Here is a 24,887-nt window from a genome sequence, read left to right on the forward strand (position 1 = left end):
GTAAGGTTTATTGAGGCATGAAGCATGTTTTGTGAAATGAGATGAGTGATATGATTGTGTGTTGAGTAATGTAAAAGTAAGTGAATGTGGGCAAGGGATAATGTGAGTCTAAGGAGCGTGAGAATGAAAAGATTGAAAGGAAGGATGTGGATGGTGGTAACTTGAGATGTGTAAGGAATTATGGAGGGAGATGGTTAGGAATTGTGTGGTTTAAGAATATATATAGTGAACTTAATGGAGACATGTCGCGACGTGGATTTGCAGATAATGAGTGAGTTTGGGAAATTGTGTTATCAAGAGGTGAAACTAATGTGTGATTTCCTTGGGCAATGAACGGTATAAAATGAATTTTGATTTCTAGAGATGTAAAAAGGGAGATGCAATTGTTTGAACAAGTGAACGTTGATTCTATGGATGGATTAGTGACAAGGGTGAGTGATAGCATAATAAGAGAATATCAATGGTAAGAAAGAGTGAGAAAATATCGGTAAGAAATAATGAGATGTGAGTTTTGGAGCAATGAGAAGGTAACCAGAGCATTAAATAGTTAGGTAAGAGGTAATAAGGAGTTGAATGGTTAATTGCCTTTGTCGAGTGTAAAAAGAAAAGAATGAGGGGAGTAAAACTAAGAAAATGTTCACCGGAGTTATGTGATATAAAAGTAAGGAATCGTCGAGATGTATGATACTATCATGAGGATTTGAGTTAACAGTTAAATAGGAGTTCCAGGAGGACATGATAATCATGAGTTTCGAGGAATTAAGTAAAGTAAAAGTTGGGTAAATAATTTGCATGATATGAGATCTTGGTAGTGAGTCGGGTGACGATACAGTTAAGGATGGAATTGGAAATAGTGTTGAGATGATTTTTGTTGATGTATTTGATGTTCATTATTTGGGATGATAACAAAAGATAGGAAAGAAACTGTGATGTTTAGAGATGAGTGTAAGAAGTTTGATGTATGAACGGTGGTAGTGTGGAGGTGTTGTCACTAGTGGTTAAGGGTGATGATAGATAAGAAAGAGGTTGATGTTGTAGAGGCCTGTAATAAATGTATGGTTGTAAGGAAGTATTTGATGTGGTTAGATGGGGCGGGTGCTAATAGTTGAATAGTAATGGTATGGTTATATTTGGCATGAGGTGGTGGTTATGCGAATGGGGGAATATGTTATGAGGGGCATATAAGTTAAGCTCGGGCGACAGGTAACCTTTATCGAGTGGTAACTTACGTGATCAGGATTGACTAGTTGGATGTGATTATGGGTCTATGATGTGTATAAATGTTTGTGTGAGGTTCTGACCTCACGATAAGTGGTATGGTGTGATAGACATAAAGTTGTTATCTGAATGTTCTGTAATATATGTTGGATACGGTAACCTAATGGAATGATGTTTAAAAAAAAAAATAATAATTTGAGTGATTTGGCATGGCTAGTTATAATTGTATGTATTCATGATATATTTTATTCCGCGATATGGTAGGGGGGATGATATTCATGAGGTTCTTATCTGTTTTATTCATATAATATGTTGCGTTGTGATTTAGTAAAGTGGATTTGAGTAAGTTTTCTTGTCCGAGAAGTTATTTCTGAGTCAGTGTTTATGGGATTGTGTAAGTTGCGATGTCTATCAATGTGGTTGTGGTGCCTCGGATGGTGGTCCGGGCACGGTACTTAGTGTTGTGATGCGGGTATTTTCGCACTGCGGTGTGGCTGTTTGTGGCGGTGTTGCGATGCCGTTACCGGTTGTGGTGGAGTAGGCGAGATGATTATGATACGAGTTTTCGAAAGTACATACCAGCTAAACATAGATTGTTGTTTTGTTTGTTGCTGTTCCTTGTGAGTTTTGGTTGAACATGTAGACTGTTGTTTTGTTTGTTGATGTTTCTTACCTGTTTCAGTTTGGGAATGAGGGTAGAATATGATATGAAAGAGAGTTGTATATGTTTTCGTTGTTGTCATGGTACAGTGATATTCTGTTGATGGGACACAGTTGTCAGATGTTGTTACAGTACTTTCGAGCTTGTTTTAAGATGAGGCATTGGTAGACACAGTAATGGCAAGTGAATAGTGGAACATGTGTTCCACTGATCTGAGAGTTGCAAGTGGTTTATAATATTTTATTGAGACAGTGAGTGTAGGGTGTTGGGAGTTAGTGTCATGTTAAGTTATGTATGAGTTTTGCGGTAATAAAATAAAAGAACTTGAGGATCTAGTGTGAGTGTGTGTAATAATTGTGGATCGTGAGTTATGAGTATGGAGATAGGTGCATGTATAGAGGATTATGTCGTTTTGGCAGTAATAGGGAACAATTGAAGTTTTGGTTAAGCTAAATATTTTGAGGTATAGGTTAGGTGGTGTGACGAGTGAATTGAAGTATGAGAATTGTTTAAGTAAGAGAGCCTTAGATTTATGCATGGCGAGTGTTCAGATTATAGGTGGTTATCTTTGACATGCGGTGGTGATGGGGATAATGAGAAGATATAGCTAAGGATTTAGTATTAGTGAGTTACGAGGACGTAACATTTGTCTTAAGAGGAGTATGATGCGTTAAAAGAGAGTTTCATGGTTGTGCATGTTGTAGTATAATTGGAAGTAGAGTGTTGGTGTAGCATAAAGGATGGATATTTGTTTTGATTGATTTTATTAAAGGTCATAACCGTGCTTGTAGTAGTTCGATGTTTAGGAATGAGAGAATAATTCAATAGTGTTGACAGTTGGATGATGATGTTATGAGTGTGAGTAAACTTCGAGGACGAAGTTCCTTTTAAGAGTGGTAGAATGTAACATTCCGTTTGATGTTATGGGTATTTTGATATTGGATTTTCTAGTGGATGATATGTTACGGAGCTAACAGTAGTGTATGGAGTTAGTGTCGAGAGATATATAATATAGTTGATACGATATCGTGAGGCATGTTGTGGAGGTAAGTATAGTTGGTGGAGTTGGTGTTAAGAGTTCATGTGTTATAGGGTGAGGTTTTGTTTTGAGTTCTTAGTTGCGTTGTTGTGTCTTAGTCAAGTTGGTAGGTTTGTTTTTATGTATGGGTTGAACTTCGGGGACGAAGTTCTTTTTAAGGAGGGAAGACTGTAATACTACGGTTTTACGAGTCTTTGGGTACTCTATCGAGTGGGGCTTACTCTGTCGAGTAAGTAGTTTTTGACGCAAAACAATAGTCTATCTGTAGGGTACTCGATCGAGTAAGTTGGGTACTCGATCGAGTAGGGGGGACTCGATCGAGTAAGTGCCTTACTCGATCGAGTAAGTGTGTTTTACGGGTTTGTTTTGACGAGTTTTGCTAATAATGCGAGATTAATATAAAAGGCTTCCGTCATTTTCTTTAATCACTTTTCACCTTTCTAAACCTTTAAAAAGAAAAAGTAGTTACGTAGTTCTCTCTCGTCGCGTTGTTGGCAAATCCTAATGGCTAGATTCGTCGGATCGTTAAGTTCTTTACGCCGTTGAGACCGTCGTATTGTGGGTAAGCTCCTAGTATGATTTTTATATTATTTCATTGAATTTGGTTAAAACCCTAGTTGGGTAGATTTGGGGGATTTGGGGGTTTTATGATTGTATGATTAAGGTAGTATTTGTATGAATGTATGTGTAGGAGGAGGGTTCGTAGAAGAGAGGTTTTGAGACAGCTGCTAGATCGTCTGATTCTTTGATTGCTGTTCTAGGTAGGGTTTTCCTACTCGGTATTAATTACATGATGTGTGTGGTGAATGTGCTGTAGTTGTTGATTTCATATTGTTGATTGATTCAGACGGTTGTGATTTCATATTGTTGATTGTTTCAGACGGTTGTTGATGTTGTATTGTGGTTAGTGTTTAACTGTTTGTGTTCTTCCTTCAGACGGTTGTGATTTCATATTGTTGATTGTTTCAGACGGTTGTTGATGTTGTATTGTGGTTACTGTTTAACTGTTTGTGTTCTTCCAGGTGCGTCCCTGGCTGAGTGGAGTCACTTGCGGGAGTGGCTTCACGCCCTTGATTCGCCTTATGTGGAACCCGCCACAGAAGGGATGTGCACATTAATGAACATGGGTTTATCGCTCGATGGAGATGAGCAGGGCTTAGGTGGGAACGGCTGCGGTCCCCCACTGGCGGCGAGGAGTATATGTTGCGATGGGTACTCTGGCAGAGCTACACACTTTAGTGTGTAGTCAGTTGTGTAGAGATTGATGATGGAGACTGGGGATTGATTTGTTGATTGAGCTGCTTGGTATTTGCTTCATGTTGGTTTGTATCGTGTAATTAGTACTGACCCCGTTTTAATGTTTTAAAAACTGTGGTGATCCATTCGGGGTGGTGAGCAGTTATTGAGCAGGTATGGTATGACGCGTATGGGATAGCTGGGATGAGTTATCACGTGGCAGTTAGAAGTCTTTCGCTCTGTCAGGCGATGTTTTATAGCTTTGATAGTTTTAGCAGTAGACCGTCTGAGAATCTTGTATTTCAATTTAACAGTTTTGGTTTTGATCATGTAATCACTTTAAACTATATTGTTATTTAAATTATGTTTCTTCATTGTCATTTGATTATCATTGCCTCGGGTAACCGAGATGGTGACGTTCTTATACGTTAAGTGGTCCTGGTAAGGCACTTGGAGTATGGGGGTGTCACAACCACAAGGGGCGAATCAATGGCGTGTAGCCATTCCCGATGATTACTCCACTCAGGCGAGGACGCACCTCACAAACATACACAAACAACATCCAATCCAACATCCAAGATAGACAATTACAATGATAATATTAATCATGTCAATACATTAATTAACAACGTCTTAAATCAATTAAACAAGCATCTGAGTAGGGAAACCCTACCTTATTACGAATCCGAATAACAAGCACACATCGGAAGTTACAATTGATCCTCTATGAATCCTTCACCTAACAACAATCACAACAATTCTAATTACAATCATACTGATCTACCTTTTTCCCCCAAATCTAATCATTAGGGCAAAATCTTAAAAGACAAATCCACTCAAATGACAAAGTACTAGTCTTTTACCGACGAAACTGATATGAAAGAGATGAACAAAAAACTCACGAACGATCAATTGCCTTGAGAGTGATTAAGGGTGATTAGAGGAGTGAAGAACATAGTTTAGGTTTTGATAAAATGAATAGTAACTGTTAAACGAGGTTTATATAATCTTTAATCACCTTCAATCAACCGCGGAAATTAATCTCGTCAGACCGGTTACTCGGTCGAGTATCACACTACTCGTCCGAGTGTTCCTGGGCAGTAGCCTGACCAGAAAATACACGACACCTTACTTAGCCGAGTTAGCCCTATTCGGCCGAGTAAACTAGACTCAAAAAACTGTGGTATTAAAGTCTTCCTTCCTTAAAACGAACTTCGTCCCTGAAGTTCACACCCATACCTGTATGGCAAGAACACATATCACTCCACCAACCATCACCACACAACTCTCATCCTCCATCCTCTTCACTAACTCACCCTACAACGCCTACCTAAAAACACAGCTCAAAACATAGCATCAACCATAAAGTAGCCCACCTAACTCCATAACTCTATCGAATACCAACAACATAAGTGCCGCCAACTGTGTCTTACTTCCATACCATGCCCTAAAAAATCCAATATCACCACCATTTACCAAACGAGTTGTTACATTCTACCACCCTTAAAATGCACTTTGTCCTCGAAGTTTACTCCCACTCATAAACGTCACCACCCAAAACTGTCAACACTATCGTAACCATACTTACCTACAACCTTAATCTATACCCATACACATAAAATACATACTACTACAAGCTTAACCTTTACCTTTTATAATATCAACCACAAGTTCATTCCTTTATTGCACATCAAGACTCAACACTTCCAAATATACCACGTACGCATAACCATCAAACTCTCTTTTTCGCATCCTACTCCTCTTAAGATAAATGTTACGTTCTCGTAACCCAACTTGTACTAGATCCTTAGCTATTCCTTCCCGTTATCACCATCTCATGTCACTGATAACCGACTATAATCTTAACACCGATAACCATTCCCAGTTTCAAGGCTCTATCTCTCTCTAATTCCATACTCCTAAACACTCCGCATACCACCTAACATATACCACAAAATCCTCAGCATAGTCACCACTTCAACTCGTCCACATTACCGCAAAACCACATACTTCCCTATTTTCGTGCCTATCCCCATAACATCACCCGCGAGCCATAAATTGTTACACATCCACTTGATCCTCAAATCCCCTTTTTATTGTCATCAAACTCGTCCATAACCTAACATGATACTACTTCCCAAATACTTCATACTTACTACTCCGATAAAAGACTATGAACCAACTCCAACTTCCAGCTTAGTACCCACATGTTCTGCTAATTAATTGCCACAACTATGTCAACAAAAGTCTCATCTAACATAAGATCGAAAGTGTTCCAACCACCTCCCACAACTATGTTTCTTCAATGTATTACTGTAACTATGATAACATCGACCACATGTGCAACTCTCTTCCATATTATACTCTAGTCTCACCCACAAGTCAAAATTACAGGAAACAACAGTAAACAGAACAACAATCTATATGCCCATACTAGACTAACATAATCTTTCAAAAGTTCATCTCACAAGTACCCCACCTACTCCACCACAACCGATCACAAGATCGCAACACCGCCACCAACAGCCGCACCTCAGCGCGAAGGTACCCACATTGCAACAGGGAGTACCGTGCCTGAATTCCAACCCGGGACACAACAACCACATTAGTAATACACAGTGTCCCGACACAACGATCATCTCACAACTCATCCAACCATGCAACATGTTACATGGAATAATCAGATAACAACTTTATGAATATCGTATCATACCACTACTCATGAGGTCAGAATCTTACACAATTACTTACAAACATCATAGACCCATAATCAGATATAACTAGCCAACCCCGATCACGTAAGTTACCACTTGATAATGGATATCTCTCACCCGAGCTTAACTCAGGTGCCCTTCATAACATATTTTCCCATCCGCATAATTATCACCACCCGACAAATGTAACCATATCATAAGTACCCAACTACTAGCAAACACCTCCTATATCCACATCTTATACTCCCTCACAACCATTCATACCAATCAGGCCCCCACAAAATCAACCTCTTTAGAACGACTAATGATGCGTGCATTTTATATAGGTATTTCATACTTCATTTGCACGCATTTCTATGCATTTTGTGTAGTATTTACATACAAATGTCCCCCGAATTGGCTACTTTGGTTTGTCTTGTATTATTTGCAGGTATGAACCGAAAATGAGCATAATCAAGCCTAAAACATATCCCTATGCATGCATTTAGGAGATGAGTTGAGTCGGAGCTTGGAAACTACTAATTATGATGCGCAAAGAAGTAAGATAACTAGGCGAGCAAAGGAAGAACTTTAAATTGCTAGTGCCTAATTTAAAGAGCCATATCTCGAGTTCTACAACTGAGTTTCAGGTGATTCTAATTGGATATGAAAGCTTATCCTCTTAGCTTTCAAACTCCATCGGAAACGCCCTTTTTACCCAAGTAACGAAGAAATGTCAGCAGTTTGAAGTTCAGTGCGCGAAGCAGGAATTGTGCGCTGGAAAGTACTCGATCGAGTACAATTGTGTTCGATCGACTCCTTTTTCTACTCGATCGAGTAGTGCCTATTTAATAAGTGCTCGATCAAGTGCCTAAAGTACTCGATCGAGAGGTTTTAGCTTGGTTTTGCTCGATCGAGTGATATAAAAGTCCTCGATCGAGTAAATCTCTATTGGGCTCGGGCTTTTTAGCTTTAATTTGTTTTTAGGTCAAATAAAATCGCCTTTTCTATAAATAGGAAGACGACAGAACATCTAAGAACACACATTTTCACATTATTTGTCCCCTGTTACTGCTGCTACTTTGTTCTCTCCATTTTTCCGGAATTTATTCTGTAACTCTCTCTTTCCCTTTTATTTTCTTTATTTAATGCTTATTATTATTATTCTTTCCCCTACTCTTGCTCTTTTCTCATTCATGTCTAGCTAATTCCCCTGCTAGGATTTAGGGGAGTCAATGAACCGATGTTAATTGTTAATTAGTTTACAAATCTTTCGTTGTTGTTAAGTCTATGTTGTTAATCACTGCCTTAAACTGTATCTAGCTATTTGAATCGATGCACTTAGCCTTTTTAACCTTGGTAAGCCTTGACCTAGACCGGAGGGTTGGAAGGGGTGAGACCCGCAGTGAACAATAAGATGCTTTAGTGAGGGCGGAAGCTAAGCTAATAGTATTTTAGGGCGAATTGAGACCGGAAGGAGATATTCGTTGCCCCTTAGACCGATACATCGACTGATCTGTGACCTTAGCTGCAATTAACTGACATTCATTGATGACCCGACAATCCTAGTTTTCTCTCCCTCTTATTAATTTCTCTTAACCTTTTCTCTTGCCTTAAACTCCTTTAGTTTAGTTTAGTCAACTTAAAACCCCCATCTTGTGACCTCAGACGGACTAAATTGACAAGTAGATAGTGACCGCCTCCCTGTGGAGATCGACCCTACTTGCCGCTGACTTCTGTTAGTAGTATCTAGGTATTTATTTTTGGTACCTGACGACGGTATCAAATTTTGGCGCCGTTGCCGGGGAGGCAACTACTTTATTTGTTTGTTTAATTTTGTCTGTCTTTAGCCTCAAGGGATTTATCCCTTGAGGCCGTTCTAATCTTTTCCTTTAGTGCTGTTTTAATAGGCCCCACAGGTCCTACCTAGACAGTTCTAGGTAAAAGATCGTCAAAGGGAAGACTTGAGTACCTTTGACCCGTCACCCATGTTCCATTATATGGCGCAGCAGGTGATTTATTGTGGGATTTGTGGTGCTGCTGCGCACAATGCAGTTTTTTGCTTAGCTGAAAATGACGAGGTTTATGCGTTCAAGCAACGTAGACAAGCTAATCAATCTGTTGTAATTGCGCCGCCACATCTACCATATCAACGAGGCTATCAACAGCCTCCATTTGTCTGGCCACTGCAACAACAAGCTCCTTCTCCTGATAAGTGGAAAGAAGAGATTGCTGAGTTGAAGTCTTTAGTGAAGGCGCTTGCACTCCAAGTGCAAGAATATGATAGACAAATTTTTGCGGAAATTGATGAGCTCGAGTCTGAAATAGCTCAGTTAGCTGCTGAGTCGAATATTGGGCAGCCAGAGGAAGTCTGCGTTACCTACGCAGAGAGTGGTCTTTCCCACGAAGGACCCTCGTTGCCTAGTGCTGCTGATGACTGGGATGACTCGTATTACGAAGTTCTTTCAGATAATGAAGCCTTACATGAAGATTTATGCACTGATCGGCAAGAATCACTCGATCGAATGGATTATATTGGTCGATCGAGTGAAATTCCTGAAGAAATGTTCGATCGAACAGAAAATTCCACTCGATCGAACAACTGCTTTGAGGAAGTACTCGATCGAGTTGTTTCATATACTCGATCGAGTGAATATCATGAGGAAAGCTTTCGATCGAGTAATATTTCCACTCGATCGACTTATTTGGCCAGAGAGAGCAATGCAACGTCACTTGGGCTCGTTCTAGATGAAGATTTTGATGATGATAATGGTTACGGTGAATCTCCCCTTTTCAAAGCCGAGCTGGATGCGCTTGAGGCTGCGATTTACGGGACGATATCCACAGAGGAGGGTGACGAGAAGACAGCCGAGTCGGTAATTGCTCCTAGCATGGATGAGGTAATATATTCTTTTGTCAATGATTTTGACATTGAGAGCAACCCACCTGAGGTAGTTAGCGATAATTTTATTGTTGTTAATATTAATAGTACGCTACCTCGTATGACTCGTGTTTTTTCTTTTAATGTTATACCTCCTCCCAGTTGGTCAGTTAATTTAACAGTTTTTCACCGTTCTTGTCATCTTAATTTTGTTAATCTGAAACGATACTCTAAATTATTGATAATTGCTCTCGAGCTCCTTTATTTTGTTGACATATTTAGGAGCTATCATAAGAAATTTGTTAGACTCAAACGTTTATACATTTTATTTTCCTATGCTACTGTTATACTATGGTGCTACTTACAGTTTTGTGTAGCACAAGCACAACTGTTTGATCGGCTACTGCGCGCTTGGAGCTGTTTTGACTGGGATAGATCAGGATGGCTGGAGGAAGAAAAGAAGGTCGAGCTGGGACCTGTCTGAAACTAGCGCTATCCGGGAGGCAACCCGAAATTTACGCTTTTTAGTTGTTTTTCTAACATTTTGGGTTTTGGTGTGTGTTTAATAATGTGTCTTCCCGATCGAGCGCCCTACTTTCTCGATCGAGTGCCCTACTTTCTCGATCGAACACTTCTACAGCCCATTGCACTCGATCGAGAAATCTTCTCTCTCGATCGAGTTGGTTTGCCTTGATTCGCTTCCTGTGACGATGTCCTGCAGCTGTTTGTGACCTCCCACGTTGCTGGCTGGTTTGGGGAGGTCCCTTTTTCGCGTATTCTTGTGAGTTTTCCGTATCTTCACTCTCTCCTTTTTAGTTTGCATTTCCTTTCCCTATTTTTGAGTACAATGAGGGCATTGTACGGTTTGGTTTGGGGAGGTTATTGATGGTCTCAAGTCAAACCTCGCAAGTGCACGATTTTATCGTTGTACACTCTAGAGGGTCGATCCACAAGGAGTAGGGGTGATTACTAATTGTCTATATTCTTGAGCTTAGCTAAGTCGATAGATAACAAAAAGGGTAGTAACAAACTAGCACTAAACTATCAAATTTAAAGACTAAAGACAAGGTAAGATAAAAACGAGCTAAAGATAAAGGATAAATCAAATAAAGAGGAAGACTAGAACTCGGTCCGACCATGAATATGAGTAATTCCACATACTAATCGTCTCGGCTAATCAAAAGGGGTAGAAAGGTAAGGGGGAGATGGCTCTAATTCGCCTAGAACCTCCCTTCCGGTCTCGCACTAGGACACTAGCTACTCCGACTAACCCCCCTCCCGGGTTCGAAAGTCGGTCTCCCTAACTCAAAACCCGACAACCCCAAGAACATGCATTTTCCCAAGGAGGTCAAGTAAATGGTCAAAGTCATTAAGCCCTCATCATATTCCGGGTCATCCCACTCCCCCTTCCGGAGGTCGATTTCAAACACTAGCCTAGAGGCACCCTCCCTCGGTTCTCCCTTCCGGTCTCAACCTTAGTTGGTGACAAGGGTCGGTCCCCAAATACTCGACTAACAACCTAACCAACTTCCGTTGGTGGACAAGGGTCAAAAGCCGACACTACCCGGAAACCAAACCTTAAGCATGACAATTCCCCAAGACTACCCTAACCAATTTTTCCCACAAATTAACCTTAGTGACAATCAATTAGTGAAATTACCCATATCGGGCCAAACCGAGTCCTAGAAGGAGACTACTCACTAATCATGGTCAATTTAGCAAGACAAGCAATAAAGGAGGCAACTTTAACCATTAACATGATAATTAATCGATTATTACTACTAAGCATGCAATTGGCAACAAAAAGATGATAACAAAATTATCAAACCACAATCAAAATGAAATTAGGCAAAAAGATGGTAACTTTGACTTCAAGCAAAACAAATATTCAAAAATGGGAGAAACATGAACAAAGGGAAATTAAATCAACAACTAAAAACAAGAGGAAATAAGAAGTGACAAAGAAAATATACCAACAATTATAAGGCAATAAAGATGATTGGATTGAATAATTGAAAAAGATGAAGAACAATGTTCCAACTTCTTCCCCAAAACAATTTCTCTACCAACTCACTTTTTGATCTAAAATCTAGTATGGAATGTTGTGTTTTCTGAAAATAGGGTTGGGTATATATACAAAAGGGTCCATTAACGGAATTACAAAGGTCGAAAATCAAAGAAAAGCCCAAAAGACCTCTATCCGGTGTTGGGAACGCCGGCCGCCTCTTGGGAACACCGGATAGAGGTGGGAACACCGGATGGAATCTCTGAACACCCACTAGGCCAATTTTGAGCACCGGATAGAGGTGGGAACACCGCCCTGGAGTCTGAACGCCCATGGAAGTTGGGAAAATCTCAAGACGGTTCTCGATTTCCGCTTCGCTCCTTGCAAAAAGGTCCCGTCCCTATATCACCTCTCACGTTCTCCTAAAAAACGTGTGAAATAATATTGTAATTACGCAAGGCCATAAACAAAATGAATAAGTGCAAAATCGACTAAGGACTAGGCTAAATTAGCTAAAGAATGTAACAAAATGAAGACAAAGTGAAGGGTTTAAGGCCAAAAATGTAGGGTGATAACATAGTTATCAGTTATGCATCCATATCTGTGTCTGCATCTTGTTTTTATTTGCATTTCTGTTATCACGTTTAATTTCTATATGCATTGTTTTTTTTTATTTCCATAAAAATCAAAATCCCATAAAAATTAAAAAATTTGATAAAAAAAAATCAAAAAATATTCACGTTTATTTTTGCATATAGGTTGAGTCGGAACGGTTGATTTCTGTGATGATATTGCACATAACTTGTCATTTTTACTTAAGCCTTGCATCTAATTGATAGTTATTAGCTGAGTCATGCGCATATCTACGAGTTAATGTCAAAAATATAGCTGACTGTTTAGACTTGACCTGATAAATTGGCAACCTACTTACAATTTCTGAGATTTAGAGCCATATAACTGGTGACATTCATGACCGGTTTACATAGGAATTGAGAGTAGTACTCCTTGCATAACATGTCTATCACTTTTGCACATTTATAAAATTCGATTGCTTGTCACTTGCGTACATTCGGGTTTATGGTCGGTGTCACATGCAGGGAGGTGCTTACAAATTCCCTTTCTTTCATTTTCACCCACTTAGATCCACTTTAGCCAAATATAGCCTTTTTGACCCATTAGCTACACCCCAAATTTAGCCTGCCAGTCAAGCTAGTTTAGTGTAATTTTTGTGGTATATTTCATATTTTGCGAGTTTGGCTTATTCTGACTTGTACGAAGTTGGTAGAAAAAGAAAGAATGCGGAAAGAAAGAATAAGAAAAACGTGGAACAAAAGAAAATAAAATGAAAATAAAAAAAAATGGAAAACCACGTGAAACAGAAGAGAAAGAAAGAAAAAAAAGAAAGTTGAGTTGAGTTGGTTGAAATAAAAGGATCGTCTATGCTTATTCTATTCTTGTGACGGTCTCACTCCTCTGTTTTGTTCATATCTTTTTGAGGAGATAGTGTATTTGAATAGTGAGATGCGTGCCAGTGAAGGGCACCTGTACCTTATTTTCTAGACATTTAAGATTTGGATGGTCCTATATGGTCTTGTTTAGGAACTAGCTTGACGCTTTACCTCCACACTACCATAATCTGTTTTGCCTTTTCTCACCTGTAACCTAACATTACCATATCATTTGTAAGCCCTCGGCTGTGACGGACATTGTTGGTTGGAATGTATGTATAGTACTTGAATCGTCTATCATTTTTGTTGCATGCATGTTATGTAGGTCACAGTTTAGGTGAGTGACTATTTCTCTGTCTCTCTTATACATATATAATTCACCCTTTGCTTCATGAGAGAAGAGTGACCCGTGAGAGTCCGATTTTAATGGTCTTGTAAAGTCAATAGGTCAGCCTTGTTTATGGACATCTTATAACTTGTTTGCGTATTGACTGCTGTGGCTATAACTGTTAATTTTTGACTGCATTAAATTGGTTTAAGTAGACAAGTTATAGCTAGCTCTGAGCTTTATTTTTCCGTTCCATTAGTTTTGTATATAGTTTGCTTGGGGACAAGCAAAGGTTTGGTTTGGGGAGATTTGATGCGTGAATTTTATATAGGTATTTCATACTTCATTTGCACGCATTTGTATGCATTTTGTGTAGTATTTACATACAAATGTCCCCCGAATTGGCTACTTTGGTTTGTCTTGTATTATTTGCAGGTATAAACCGAAAATGAGCATAATCAAGCCTAAAACATGTCCCTATGCATGCATTTAGGAGATGAGTTGAGTCGGAGCTTGGAAACTACTAATTATGATGCGCAAAGAAGTAAGATAGCTAGGCGAGCAAAGGAAGAACTTCAAATTGCTAGTGCCTACTTTGAATAGCCATATCTCGAGTTCTACAACTGATTTTCAGGGGATTCCAATTGGAGATGAAATACTATCCTCTTAGCTTTCCAACGCCACCGAAACGCCCTGTTTTCCCAAGTAACGAAGAAATGGCAGCCGTTTGAAGTTTAGTGCGCGAAGCAGGAATTGTGCGCTGGAAAGTACTCGATCGAGTACAATTGTGTTCGATCGACTCCTTTTTCTACTCGATCGAGTAGTGCCTATTTAATAAGTGCTCGATCGAGTACCTAAAGTACTCGATCGAGAGGTTTTAGCTTGGTTTTGCTCGATCGAGTGATATAAAAGTCCTCGATCGAGTAAATCGCTATTGGGCTCGGGATTTTTAGCTTTAATTTGTTTTTAGGTCAAATAAAATCTCCTTTCCTATAAATTGGAAGACGATAGAACATCTAAGAACACACTTTTTCACATTATTTTTCCCCTGTTACTGCTGCTACTTTGCTTCTCTCCATTTTTCCGGAATTTATTCTGTAACTCTCTCTTTCCCTTTTATTTTCTTTATTTAATGCTTATTATTCTTTCCCCTACTCTTGCTCTTTTCTCATTCATGTCTATCTAATACCCCTGCTAGGATTTAGGGGAGTCAATGAACCGATGTTAATTTTTAATTAGTTTACGGATCTTTCGTTGTTGTTAAGTCTATGTTGTTAATCACTGCCTTAAACTGTATCTAGCTATTTGAATCGATGCACTTAGGATTTTTAACCTTGGTAAGCCTTGACCTAGACCGGAGGGTTGGAAGGGGTGAGACCCGCAGTGAACAATAAGATGCTTTAGTGAGGGCGGAAGCTAAGCTAATAGTATTTTAGGGCGAATTGAGACCGGAAGGAGATATTCGTGGCCCCTTATACCGATACATCGACTGATATGTGACCTTAGCTGCAATTAACTGACATTCATTGATGACCCGACAATCCTAGTTTTCTCTCCCTCTTATTAATTTCTCTTAACCTTTTCTCTTGCCTGAAACTCCTTTAGTTTAGTTTATTCAACTTAAAACCCCCATCTTGTGACCTCAGGCGGACTAAATTGACAAGTAGATAGTGACCGCCTCCCTGTGGAGATCGACCCTACTTACCGCTGACTTCTGTTAGTAGTATCTAGGTATTTATTTTTGGTACCTGACGACGGTAACAACTAACTTCCCTATTTAACATCCTTAACCACTAATGACACCACCACGACACCACCATCTTCCGTATCACTATTCTCTCATAATCACCTCTAAATATAACAGTTTATTTCCTATCTTCGGTTACCATCCCGATAACGAACATCAAACCCATCAAGAAAATTACCTCAGCATTCATTCCCATACTGTCCTCGATTGTATCGTTACCTAGCTCGCCACCAAAGTCTCATACTATGCAAATACTCTACCAACTTCTTACTCCCTTAATTCCCCAAAACGCATGACTAACATGGCGCCCTGAAAGTCCTATATAACCCTGAACCCACACCCTCATGATAGTATCACATAACTCCATGATTCCTTACTTTCGTGTCCCCTAATTCTTGTGAACATTCACTCAACTTACCATCATCTTTCTCTTGCCATTACTCTCAAAAATCCAATTCCATTAGCATCATTATCTTTCATTCACAATCTCTCTCATCATGCTTCTCACTCATACTCCCCATCGATAGATCCACCTACTCAATGATTTATCCTTAATTGATTACATCTTATTTTAATAATTCTAGACATGGGCGTCTCAATAGAATCGTAGGCGCGGTGCGGGAAAACAAAATGAGGCCCTAAAAAGTGAACAAACTGTTTATTTTTCATATGCTTAACACATAAAAGTACATAAGAAAACTTGGATTACATCATTTCTTCATTCAAAACTCTTCAACCATATATCAATCACTTGAAAAGTAGCCTCCTGCGAGATTATCTTAAAGCGAATATATCAACCTTCTTGAACAAATCTTCCTCTATGGCTATCAATGCTAATCCATTAAGTCTTTATTGCAACATTGTGGAGCGTAAGTAAGATTTAAACAACTTCAACTTTGAGAAACTCCTTTCTGCAGATGCAACTATCACATGTATAATCAACAAAATTCGATACGCAATAAATGCATTACGGAAATAACATTTATGTTTCAAAAAGCCTAAGATATCAGTGGCTTGGCAAAATATCCTTAAGCAACTTTAACTCCATATAAAGATCATTTCCATTAATATCAAATTGTTCGCCATTAGTAAGAGCCTTTTGAAGATTAATATATTTAGAATTTAAGGTTTCATTATCTAATGATTGCAGGTGACTAGAAGTGAACAAAAATCAAAAAATACTTTGAAACACTTGATATTGCTCAAATCTTTTATCAAGTGAACCAATAGCCTGCTCAACAATATATAAGAAATAATTCACTCTAAATGATTCCTCGGTAGTTTGGGGAACCTCGTCAGATGAGCTAGCTTGATTTTCATCAATGTTTTTTCCTTCTAATTACTCATCTTTCTGGAAATACTGGATCCACATTCAATTCAATGACAATGTTTTTAGCAACACTTAGAGCATCCAAAAATCCAGATTCTCTATATTCTTCTAAAAACAAAATCAATTTCCTAATATCTTCAATTGATATATCAAGAACCATATTATGTGATTGTAAACTTTTGCTAACATAATTAACTCTAAACAATATTTCATGCCAAATAACCAGTGCTACCAAAAAGTCAAAATCGCCAAGTTCATTTTTTGCCAAGGATTTAGCTTTACTCGTTATCTTAGAAATATAGACCTGGCAAAAGTATACCGAACCCGAAAACCAATCGAAAATACCTGAATTGACACCTGACCGTACATCCGAAAGGTATAACCGAGCTTCACCCCGAAACCTGAATCGACCTGAATTGATTCGAAATCGAACCGAATTTGTAATATCTGAAATAGATCCAAGATCGAATGAACCTGAACTGTTTCAACCTGAATTGTTTTAATCCGAACCGATATATACCTGAACCGATATTAACCCGTACATTGATGACTGAAATCCAAAATTAAAACCCAAAATGATTCGAATGTACCTAGGCATCACATCTAAGGTGTCTTTTTGCACATGAGTGTCACCCATTTGATGTCAATGAATTAATATTATATGGTAGTTAAACAAAAAACAATATATATTACTTTTTTTAAAAAAAAATATTTATTATATCCAATTTTTTTAACAAAGACCTAATCCCTTGACATCCGATCTGATTATGCCCTGACTCGAATCTCATCTGCTATGATATTGACCCTACTCGAACCTTATTTGCTCCGATATTGACCTGACTCGAACCCGAACCGACCCGAAATATCTACAACCGATTAAAATTGAATACTGAATCCAACCTGCGTTGAACCGAACTGAAATCGAAAAAAAAGATAAACCGAAATAACCCGATTCCAATGAACCCGAACCGAAACTGATCTGATTGACCCGTTTGCCACCTTTACTTAGAATCATTATCCGTTTCTCCTACTTGAAGTAAAGCTTCACGTACCTCCGCAATTTGAAATCTTATAGCTGTAACACTTTCTACACGACTCTCCCAACGTGTAGATGATAAAGGTTTTAAAGTTGGATCGGGTACATTTTCTAACAAAATTTTCATCTTTTTGTTGAATTTGCAAAAATAGTATATATTCGTTGAATGACTTCAAAAAAAATCCGTTACCTTACCACAACTATTCGCAATATCACATAATGTTATGTTAAGACTATGAAAACCACAAGGAGTAAAAAATGCTCGACAATTTATATCTAAAATTTTTTTTGTACCCTTTGGTGTTTACATTTCATATTTGACCCATTATCGTAACTTTGTCCCCTCACATTATCAACATCAAGGTCAAGTGGTTTCAACTCTCATTTAATAAAATATTAAGAAGACCTTGACCAGTAGTATCGTCTACATTCAAAAATCCTAAAAAAGATTCTTGAACACAAATAGAATTAGAAGTTACATCAACATATATCAAAATCAATGACATTTGCTCTTGAGGACTAATATTAGGAGTACAGTCAAGAATAACAGAAAAATACTTTGCTTCTTTAACATTTTTAATAATTTCAGCCTTAATAATTGAAGCAATAAGAAGTATCAACTCGTTTTGAATATTATGACCAGGATAATGAAAATGAATCTTAGCATTAGTTATACGAAGAACATGCTCTTGAATAATAGGGTCAAACTTCGCTAACATTTCAATTAAACCTAAAAAATTACCATTGTTATTTTGATACAATCTTTGTTTTTTACCGCGGAAGGGCAAGTTATGCTTTGCTAGAAATTCCACCACATATATAATTCTTTGCAATAATTTTTTCCAATGATCTTTCTCTTTTTTCATTTTCTTTTTGGCCACTTTATCAATTATTTTATTCTTTTGAACTCGTTCACGTAAATCATACCAAGCAGTCATATTAGTAATATGTTCAACACCATTTTCATGCTCCTTAAGTCTATCACTAAGGTGAGACCAATGCCCAAAACCCTCGTTAGCTAGTTGACCTCTAGCCGCCCCTTTTCTAAAAATTTCACAACAAAAACAATAAACTTTATACAGCTCCTTTGAATATACGAGCCAATCCCTGTCACACTTCTCCCCATTTGACAAAACTTTAGTGAACCATGTTGACGAAAATTGTCTAGACCGATGATCCTTGTGACCTTTTTCATTGATAAATATCTTTGAGGACCTTTATCGGCAAAAATACTGATCATATTAGTGTCAAGCGCATTCCAATTTCTCGGATCAAAAATATCTAACACATTCTCATCATCATCAGCATTTGTATTAATGACTTCCTCTACATTAACATCATCATTTTTACCATCAAGGCCTTCCTCTACCGTAACATCATCATTTTTATTGTTACTATTATCATTATTATCATTTTCTTTAGTATTATCATTATTATTTTCGGTATTATTTCATTATAATTGTTAGTATGTGATTCGTATATCGCTTACGGAGTATGTCGGAGTTTTATTACGGTGAGATAAATTAGACTAAGAAATAAAGAAGCTGAAATAAGGGCGACACGTCTGCGGGTCAAAAGAAATTCTTATGAAAGCACATTATTGTTGTACGAAGGAGTTTCTAGCGTTGACTTTTGTTTTGGAAAGTTGATGTCACTTTTTGTTTGGTTTCCTAGTTTAGTTAGGAAATATTTTGTGTTATTAATTATATTTCTTAATTGGAATCATGTTTGTTAGGGTAGTTTAATATATAAACACTACTTTAACCTAGTTATTCTTTTAAGGAGAGATTTGTGAGGCAAACATATTGAGTGTTTTAAGAGGCAGATCTAGAAAAACTATGTGCTCATCTTTTGTAATCTGTAATTCTCCCGACATAGTGAATTATTCTCCCTCGTCCTGGTGGATGTAGCTATCGTATTTTATAGTGAACCACGTAAATCTTGTGTGTCTTTTATTTTTGCCTCTACTCCGTATCGCTTCTGCATAACAATTGGCACCAGAGCTTTAAGATTTTGAATCCATGGAGGAGAAGATGTCGAGTGAGACTATAAGGATTGAGAATTTCGATGGGAGGAATAGTTTTGCACTATGGTAGTTGAAGATGAGGACTTGCTAAAGGAGCGGTGCATCTGGAAACCCTTGACGCCGGGTTTCTCCACGAAGGTGACGAATACTGAAGCTTCGGTTGCGGGTGTTGAACCTAGGGTAACATGACAAAGTCGTTCATTCATCGATCTTGTTGAGTTTGTCAGACGATGTCCTAACTGAGGTAGCCGATGAGTTGACTGTAGTTGGGTTATGGCTGAAATTGGAGAGTTTGTACATGACAAAGTCGCTCACCAATAAGTTGTTGTTGAAACAACATCTGTTCTCTTTCAAGATGCAAATAGGTATGTCACTTCGTGATCATCTAGACAAATATAATACTATATTACTAGATCTGCATAATATAGATGTTAAGATTGAGGATGAAGATGCTGCTTTAATTCTGCTGGTTTCTTTACCTGCGTCGTATGAGAATTTTATAGATTCTTTTGTTCTTGGTAAAGAGACATTGACCCTAGAGAAAGTGAAGTCAGCACTTTGTACTAGAAATTTGCGACAAAAAGCAACTGTTGACTTAGGAGACGGATCAGGGGCAGGTTTAGTTGTTAATAATATTAAAAAGGGTGGAGGTTGGAAGAAAAAGGCTAAGGTTAAGGCTCCGGACACCAATACTGCTGCTAATAATTCTGTTATCTGTTACCTATGTAAATAACACGGGCATAAAAGACCTAGTTGTCCTAAGTTGAAAGCTAAGTCTAATGCGGCTGTAGTTCAAAGTAAGAATGTGGAGTACGATTCTGAGGCGGACTATGCGCTTGCGGTTGATTCTGTTCGTCCTATAGATCGTTGGATTCTAGATTCTGGGTGTTCTTATCATATGTGTCCACACAAGTATTGGCTAGTACTTATGAGTCCTTTAATGGGGGTCACGTTGTTGTTGGTAACAATGCTATCTGTGAGGTAATGGGTATTCGGTCGATCAAGGTCAAGACTGTTGAGGGTAAGAAGTGTACTTTGACTAATGTGTGGCATGTTCCAGCTTTGGGGAAGAATCTTATGTCACTTGGTTCATTAAGTGGTTTAGGATATGAGTTCCAGGGTAAAGGGAAGATTTTGTCTGTCGCAAAGGGTTCTCGTTTGGTGCTGAAAGGTGTCAAAGTCATGGAGAGATGAGTAAGCTTTGGCATAAGAGGCTTGGTCATATGGGTGAGAGAGGATGCAGCTATTGTCCAAGAGGGGTCTTCTTAACGATGTCAAGGTAAGGAACCTTGAGTTTTGTGAACATTGTGTGTTTGGTAAGAAACACAGATCTAAATTTAGCAAGGGTGTTCATACAACAAAAGAAGTCCTTGATTATATCCATTCAGATTGCTGGGGGCCTGCTCGAGTTGAAGGTATGAGAGGTTATTATTATTTTGTTACATTTATTGATGACTATTCCAGGTACACATGGCTTAGGTTGCTTAAGTAGAAGAGTGAGGCTTTCAAAGTCTTTGTGCAAAGGAAGGCTTTGGTGGAAAATAAAAAAGGTAAGAAGATTAAGAAGCTATAAATGGACAATGGTTTAGAATTCTGTTTAGGAGAATTCAATGAGTTCTGTAAGAATGAAGGTATAGGAAGGCATCATACCATCAGGGGTACACCACAACAGAACGGTGTAGCAGAACGAATGAACCAGACACTGTTAGAGAGAGTTCGATGCATGCTCTCTACTGCAGGTCTTGCTAGAAGGTACTGGAGTGAAGCTGTTCTTAGAGGTTGTTACTTGATCAATCGTGGGCCTCATATGGGAATAAACTGCAAGATTCCTTATGAGTTATGGAGCGGCACTGTACCGGATTATTCTACACTTAGAGTCTCTGGATGTGTAGCTTATTATTATGTAAAAGATAGTAAGTTAGATCCAAGGGCAAGGAAGGGGTGCTTTCTAGGATATGGAGATGGAGTTAAGGGGTTCATGATTTGGTCTCCGTCAGAGGGTTGTATTATTATTAGAAGGGATGTTACTTTTGATGAAAATTTCATGTTTATTTCTAAAGGGGTGTCTAAGGGTGTTGAAAGGGATAATAATGTCGAGGAAGAGGTGGAGTTTGAGGTGGCTCCTGCCACTTTATCTATGTTACCACAGGTTGTGATCGAGGAGTATGCCGAACCAGTTACTTCTAGTCCTGTGACTACTCCTACTCCAGTTAATGAGGAAAGTCATCAGGGCGAGTCTTCTAATCAACCAACTTATCCTATTGTCTTTCCTATACGTGTAATAAGAAGACTAGTAGGTTTATTGAGGAGCTTAAGGGCCGCAAAGTTCGTGGCAATAATTGCTATGTTGAGGAGATGGTTGGTTATGCATTACATGTAGGTGATGAAATTGAGTCTGAAGAACCATCATCTTATAAAGAAGTAATTGTTAGTAGTGAGTCGGTGCAATGGCTTGCTGCTATGGGTGAAGAGATGGAGTCTCTTCACAAGAATAATTCTTAGGAACTTGTGCCACCACCAGAAGGGAGAAAATTGATAGGGTGTAAATGGGTGTTCAAGAAAAAGGAAGGAACTTTTGAGGCTGAGACGGTTAGATACAAGGCTAGACTTGTTGCTAAGGGGTTTAGTCAGATAGAGGGAGTTGATTATGTGGAGATTTTTTCTCCTGTTGTGGGACACACTTCTATTCGTGTGTTACTAGCTATAGTGGCATATTATTATTATGAACTTGAGCAAATTGATGTCAAGACTGCCTTTCTCGGCGGTGAGTTGGAGGAAGATATTCTAATGAAGCAACCAGAGGGGTTCGAAATTCCAAGGAAAAAGCATTTTGCCTGTCATTTGAAGAAGTCCTTCTATGGGCTTAAGCAATCTCCAAGGCAATGGTACAAGAGATTTGACACTTTTATGGTAGAACATGGCTATGAGAGAAACCCATATGATTGTTCTGTTTCTCATAACAAGCTAGAAGATGGGTCTTTAATTTATTTACTCTTATATGTTGATGACATGCTTGTTGCTGCTAAGAAAAGGTCAGATGTTGATAATTTGAAGAAGCTACTCAGTCCAGAGTTTGATATGAAGGATCTTGGGTCCGCGAAGAAGATATTAGGGATGGAGATTTATAGGGATCATTCTAAAAGGAAGCTTTTCTTATCTCAGAAAAGCTACATTGAGAAGATACTTGGCCGTTTTGGTATGAGTACTGCTAGACCTTTAAATATTCCTTATGCTGTCGGTAAGTTAACTATATCTTCTGCACCTCAAACTGAAGCTGAGAAGTCTTATATGTCAACGGTTCCCTATGCTAGTACAATTGGCAGTTTAATGTATGCCATGGTTTGCACTAGGCCTGATATTGCACATGTTGTTAGTGTTGTTAGCAGGTTTATAGCTCAACCTGGCAAAGAACACTGGTTAGCGGTAAAGAGAATTTTCCGCTACATGAGAGGAACGACGGATGTTGGTCTCGTTTATGGGAATGATGATGAGTGTTTAGTTGTTGGATATTCTGATTCCGTTTATGTTGCAGATGTAGATAGCAGAAGGTCCGTAACCGGGTTTGTTTTTACACTTGGTGGTTCTGTTGTTAGTGTGAAGTCAACTTTACAATCTTCTGTAACTCTGTCAACCACGGAGGCGGAGTATATGGCTTTAACAACGGCTGCTAATAAGGAGGCTATATGGTTAAAGGGTCTTGTAAGTAAGCTTGGTTTACATCAGGAGATCGCTTCATTGTATTGTGATAGCTTAAGTGCTATTTGTTTGGTGAAGGATCGGGTGCATCATGATAGAACCGAGCACATAGATGTCAGATATCATTTTCTGAGAAACGAGAAGAGAATTAAGGTGAAGAAAGTGGGAACAGCTGAAAATCTTGCAGATTGCTTCACTAAGCCGGTTCCATTCAGCAAGTTCAAATATTGCTTGGACTTGTTGGATATAGACAATTATATCTAGACCGTTCAGGGTGCTGAGCTCGAGGTGGAGCCTTGAGCGACCCGGTCCAGGGATAAAGGGACGCAGGCCTTTGTCCAGGGCTAATTGGATGGCAAACCCAGTCCAGGGTATATTGGATGGTTATAGACTTAAGATGGAGTCTATTGTGTTCTAGTGTGAGCGCTCATTTGCTGGAACCTGGCAGATACTTGTCTACTTGTGAGTGGCTTGTATAGTGGTCAAGTGGTTTGGAATTCGTTTTCTGAATGCGACTGTCTGAGTCAAGGTGGAGAATTGTTAGTATGTGACTCGTATATCGCTTACATAGTATGTCGGAGTTTGATTACGGTGAGATAAATTAGACTAAGAAATAAAGAAGCTGAAATAAGGGCGACACGTCTGCGGGTGGCAAGAAATTCTGATGAAAGCACATTATTGTTGTACGAAGGAATTTCTAGCGTTGACTTTTATTTTGGAAAGTTGACGTCACTTTTTGTTTGGTTTCCTAGTTTAGTTAGGAAATATTTTGTGTTGTTAATTATATTTGTTATTTAGAATCATCTTTGTTAGATAGTTTAATATATAAACATTACTCTAACCTAGTTATTCTTTTAAGGAGAGATTTGTGAGGCAAACACATTGAGAGTTTTAAGAGGCAGATCTAGAAAAACTCATTGCTCATCTTTTGTAATCTGTAATTCTCCCGACATAGTGGATTATTCTCCCTCACCTTGTTGGATGTAGCTATCGCATTGATAGTGAACCACGTGAATCTTGTGTGTCTTTTATTTTTGCATCTACTCCGTATCGCTTCCGCATAACAATAATCACCATCATTATTATTATTAGTATCATCCTCATTAACATTATTATCATTAAAAATCACATAGTCGTCTTTAGGGGCACAATTTGGAGCATCTTCATTAACAATAACCAAATTATCACCATCAATAGAATTTCCAACCGCAATAGTAGTCTCTTTCACAAAATATTTATCAAGGGCTTCGGTTTGGGATTGAGTTAACTCTTCTGTTCGCTTCCTTTTTTTACGTTTTTCAGAACCCGAATCAAACTTTATTATTCTCGGTGGCATGTTAAAAATTGGTAGAAGCTAAAGAAACAACCTGATACAGTAGACTTGAAATTGATGTACAAGTGTTCTATGCTCCTCCTTTTGAATCGATTTTAATCAATAAAACTTGACAATTTGATTCCGAAAGGCGAAACCCTTCAATAAAATACAAAGAATTAACCAAAAGTTAATGGGAGGCAGATCTCGGTCAGTTATACGGTCATCCAG

General features: G+C 38.5%; 1 protein-coding gene across 1 annotated transcript; it reads right to left on the minus strand.

Annotated features, from left to right (window-relative positions):
* Positions 1-16,599: 16,599 nt before the first annotated feature.
* LOC141588168 (uncharacterized) lies at positions 16,600-18,560 on the minus strand. The gene is made up of 5 exons (XM_074409623.1): positions 18,029-18,560; positions 17,639-17,733; positions 17,107-17,136; positions 16,932-16,997; positions 16,600-16,890 (listed from the first exon to the last, which is right to left on the minus strand). Exons 1-5 carry the CDS (start codon positions 18,558-18,560, stop codon positions 16,600-16,602), a joined length of 1,014 nt encoding a protein of 337 aa, XP_074265724.1.
* Between the last annotated feature and the right edge of the window lie 6,327 nt (positions 18,561-24,887).

Source organism: Silene latifolia, chromosome 1, assembly GCF_048544455.1.
Source record: "Silene latifolia isolate original U9 population chromosome 1, ASM4854445v1, whole genome shotgun sequence".
Classification (NCBI taxonomy): Eukaryota; Viridiplantae; Streptophyta; class Magnoliopsida; order Caryophyllales; family Caryophyllaceae; genus Silene; species Silene latifolia.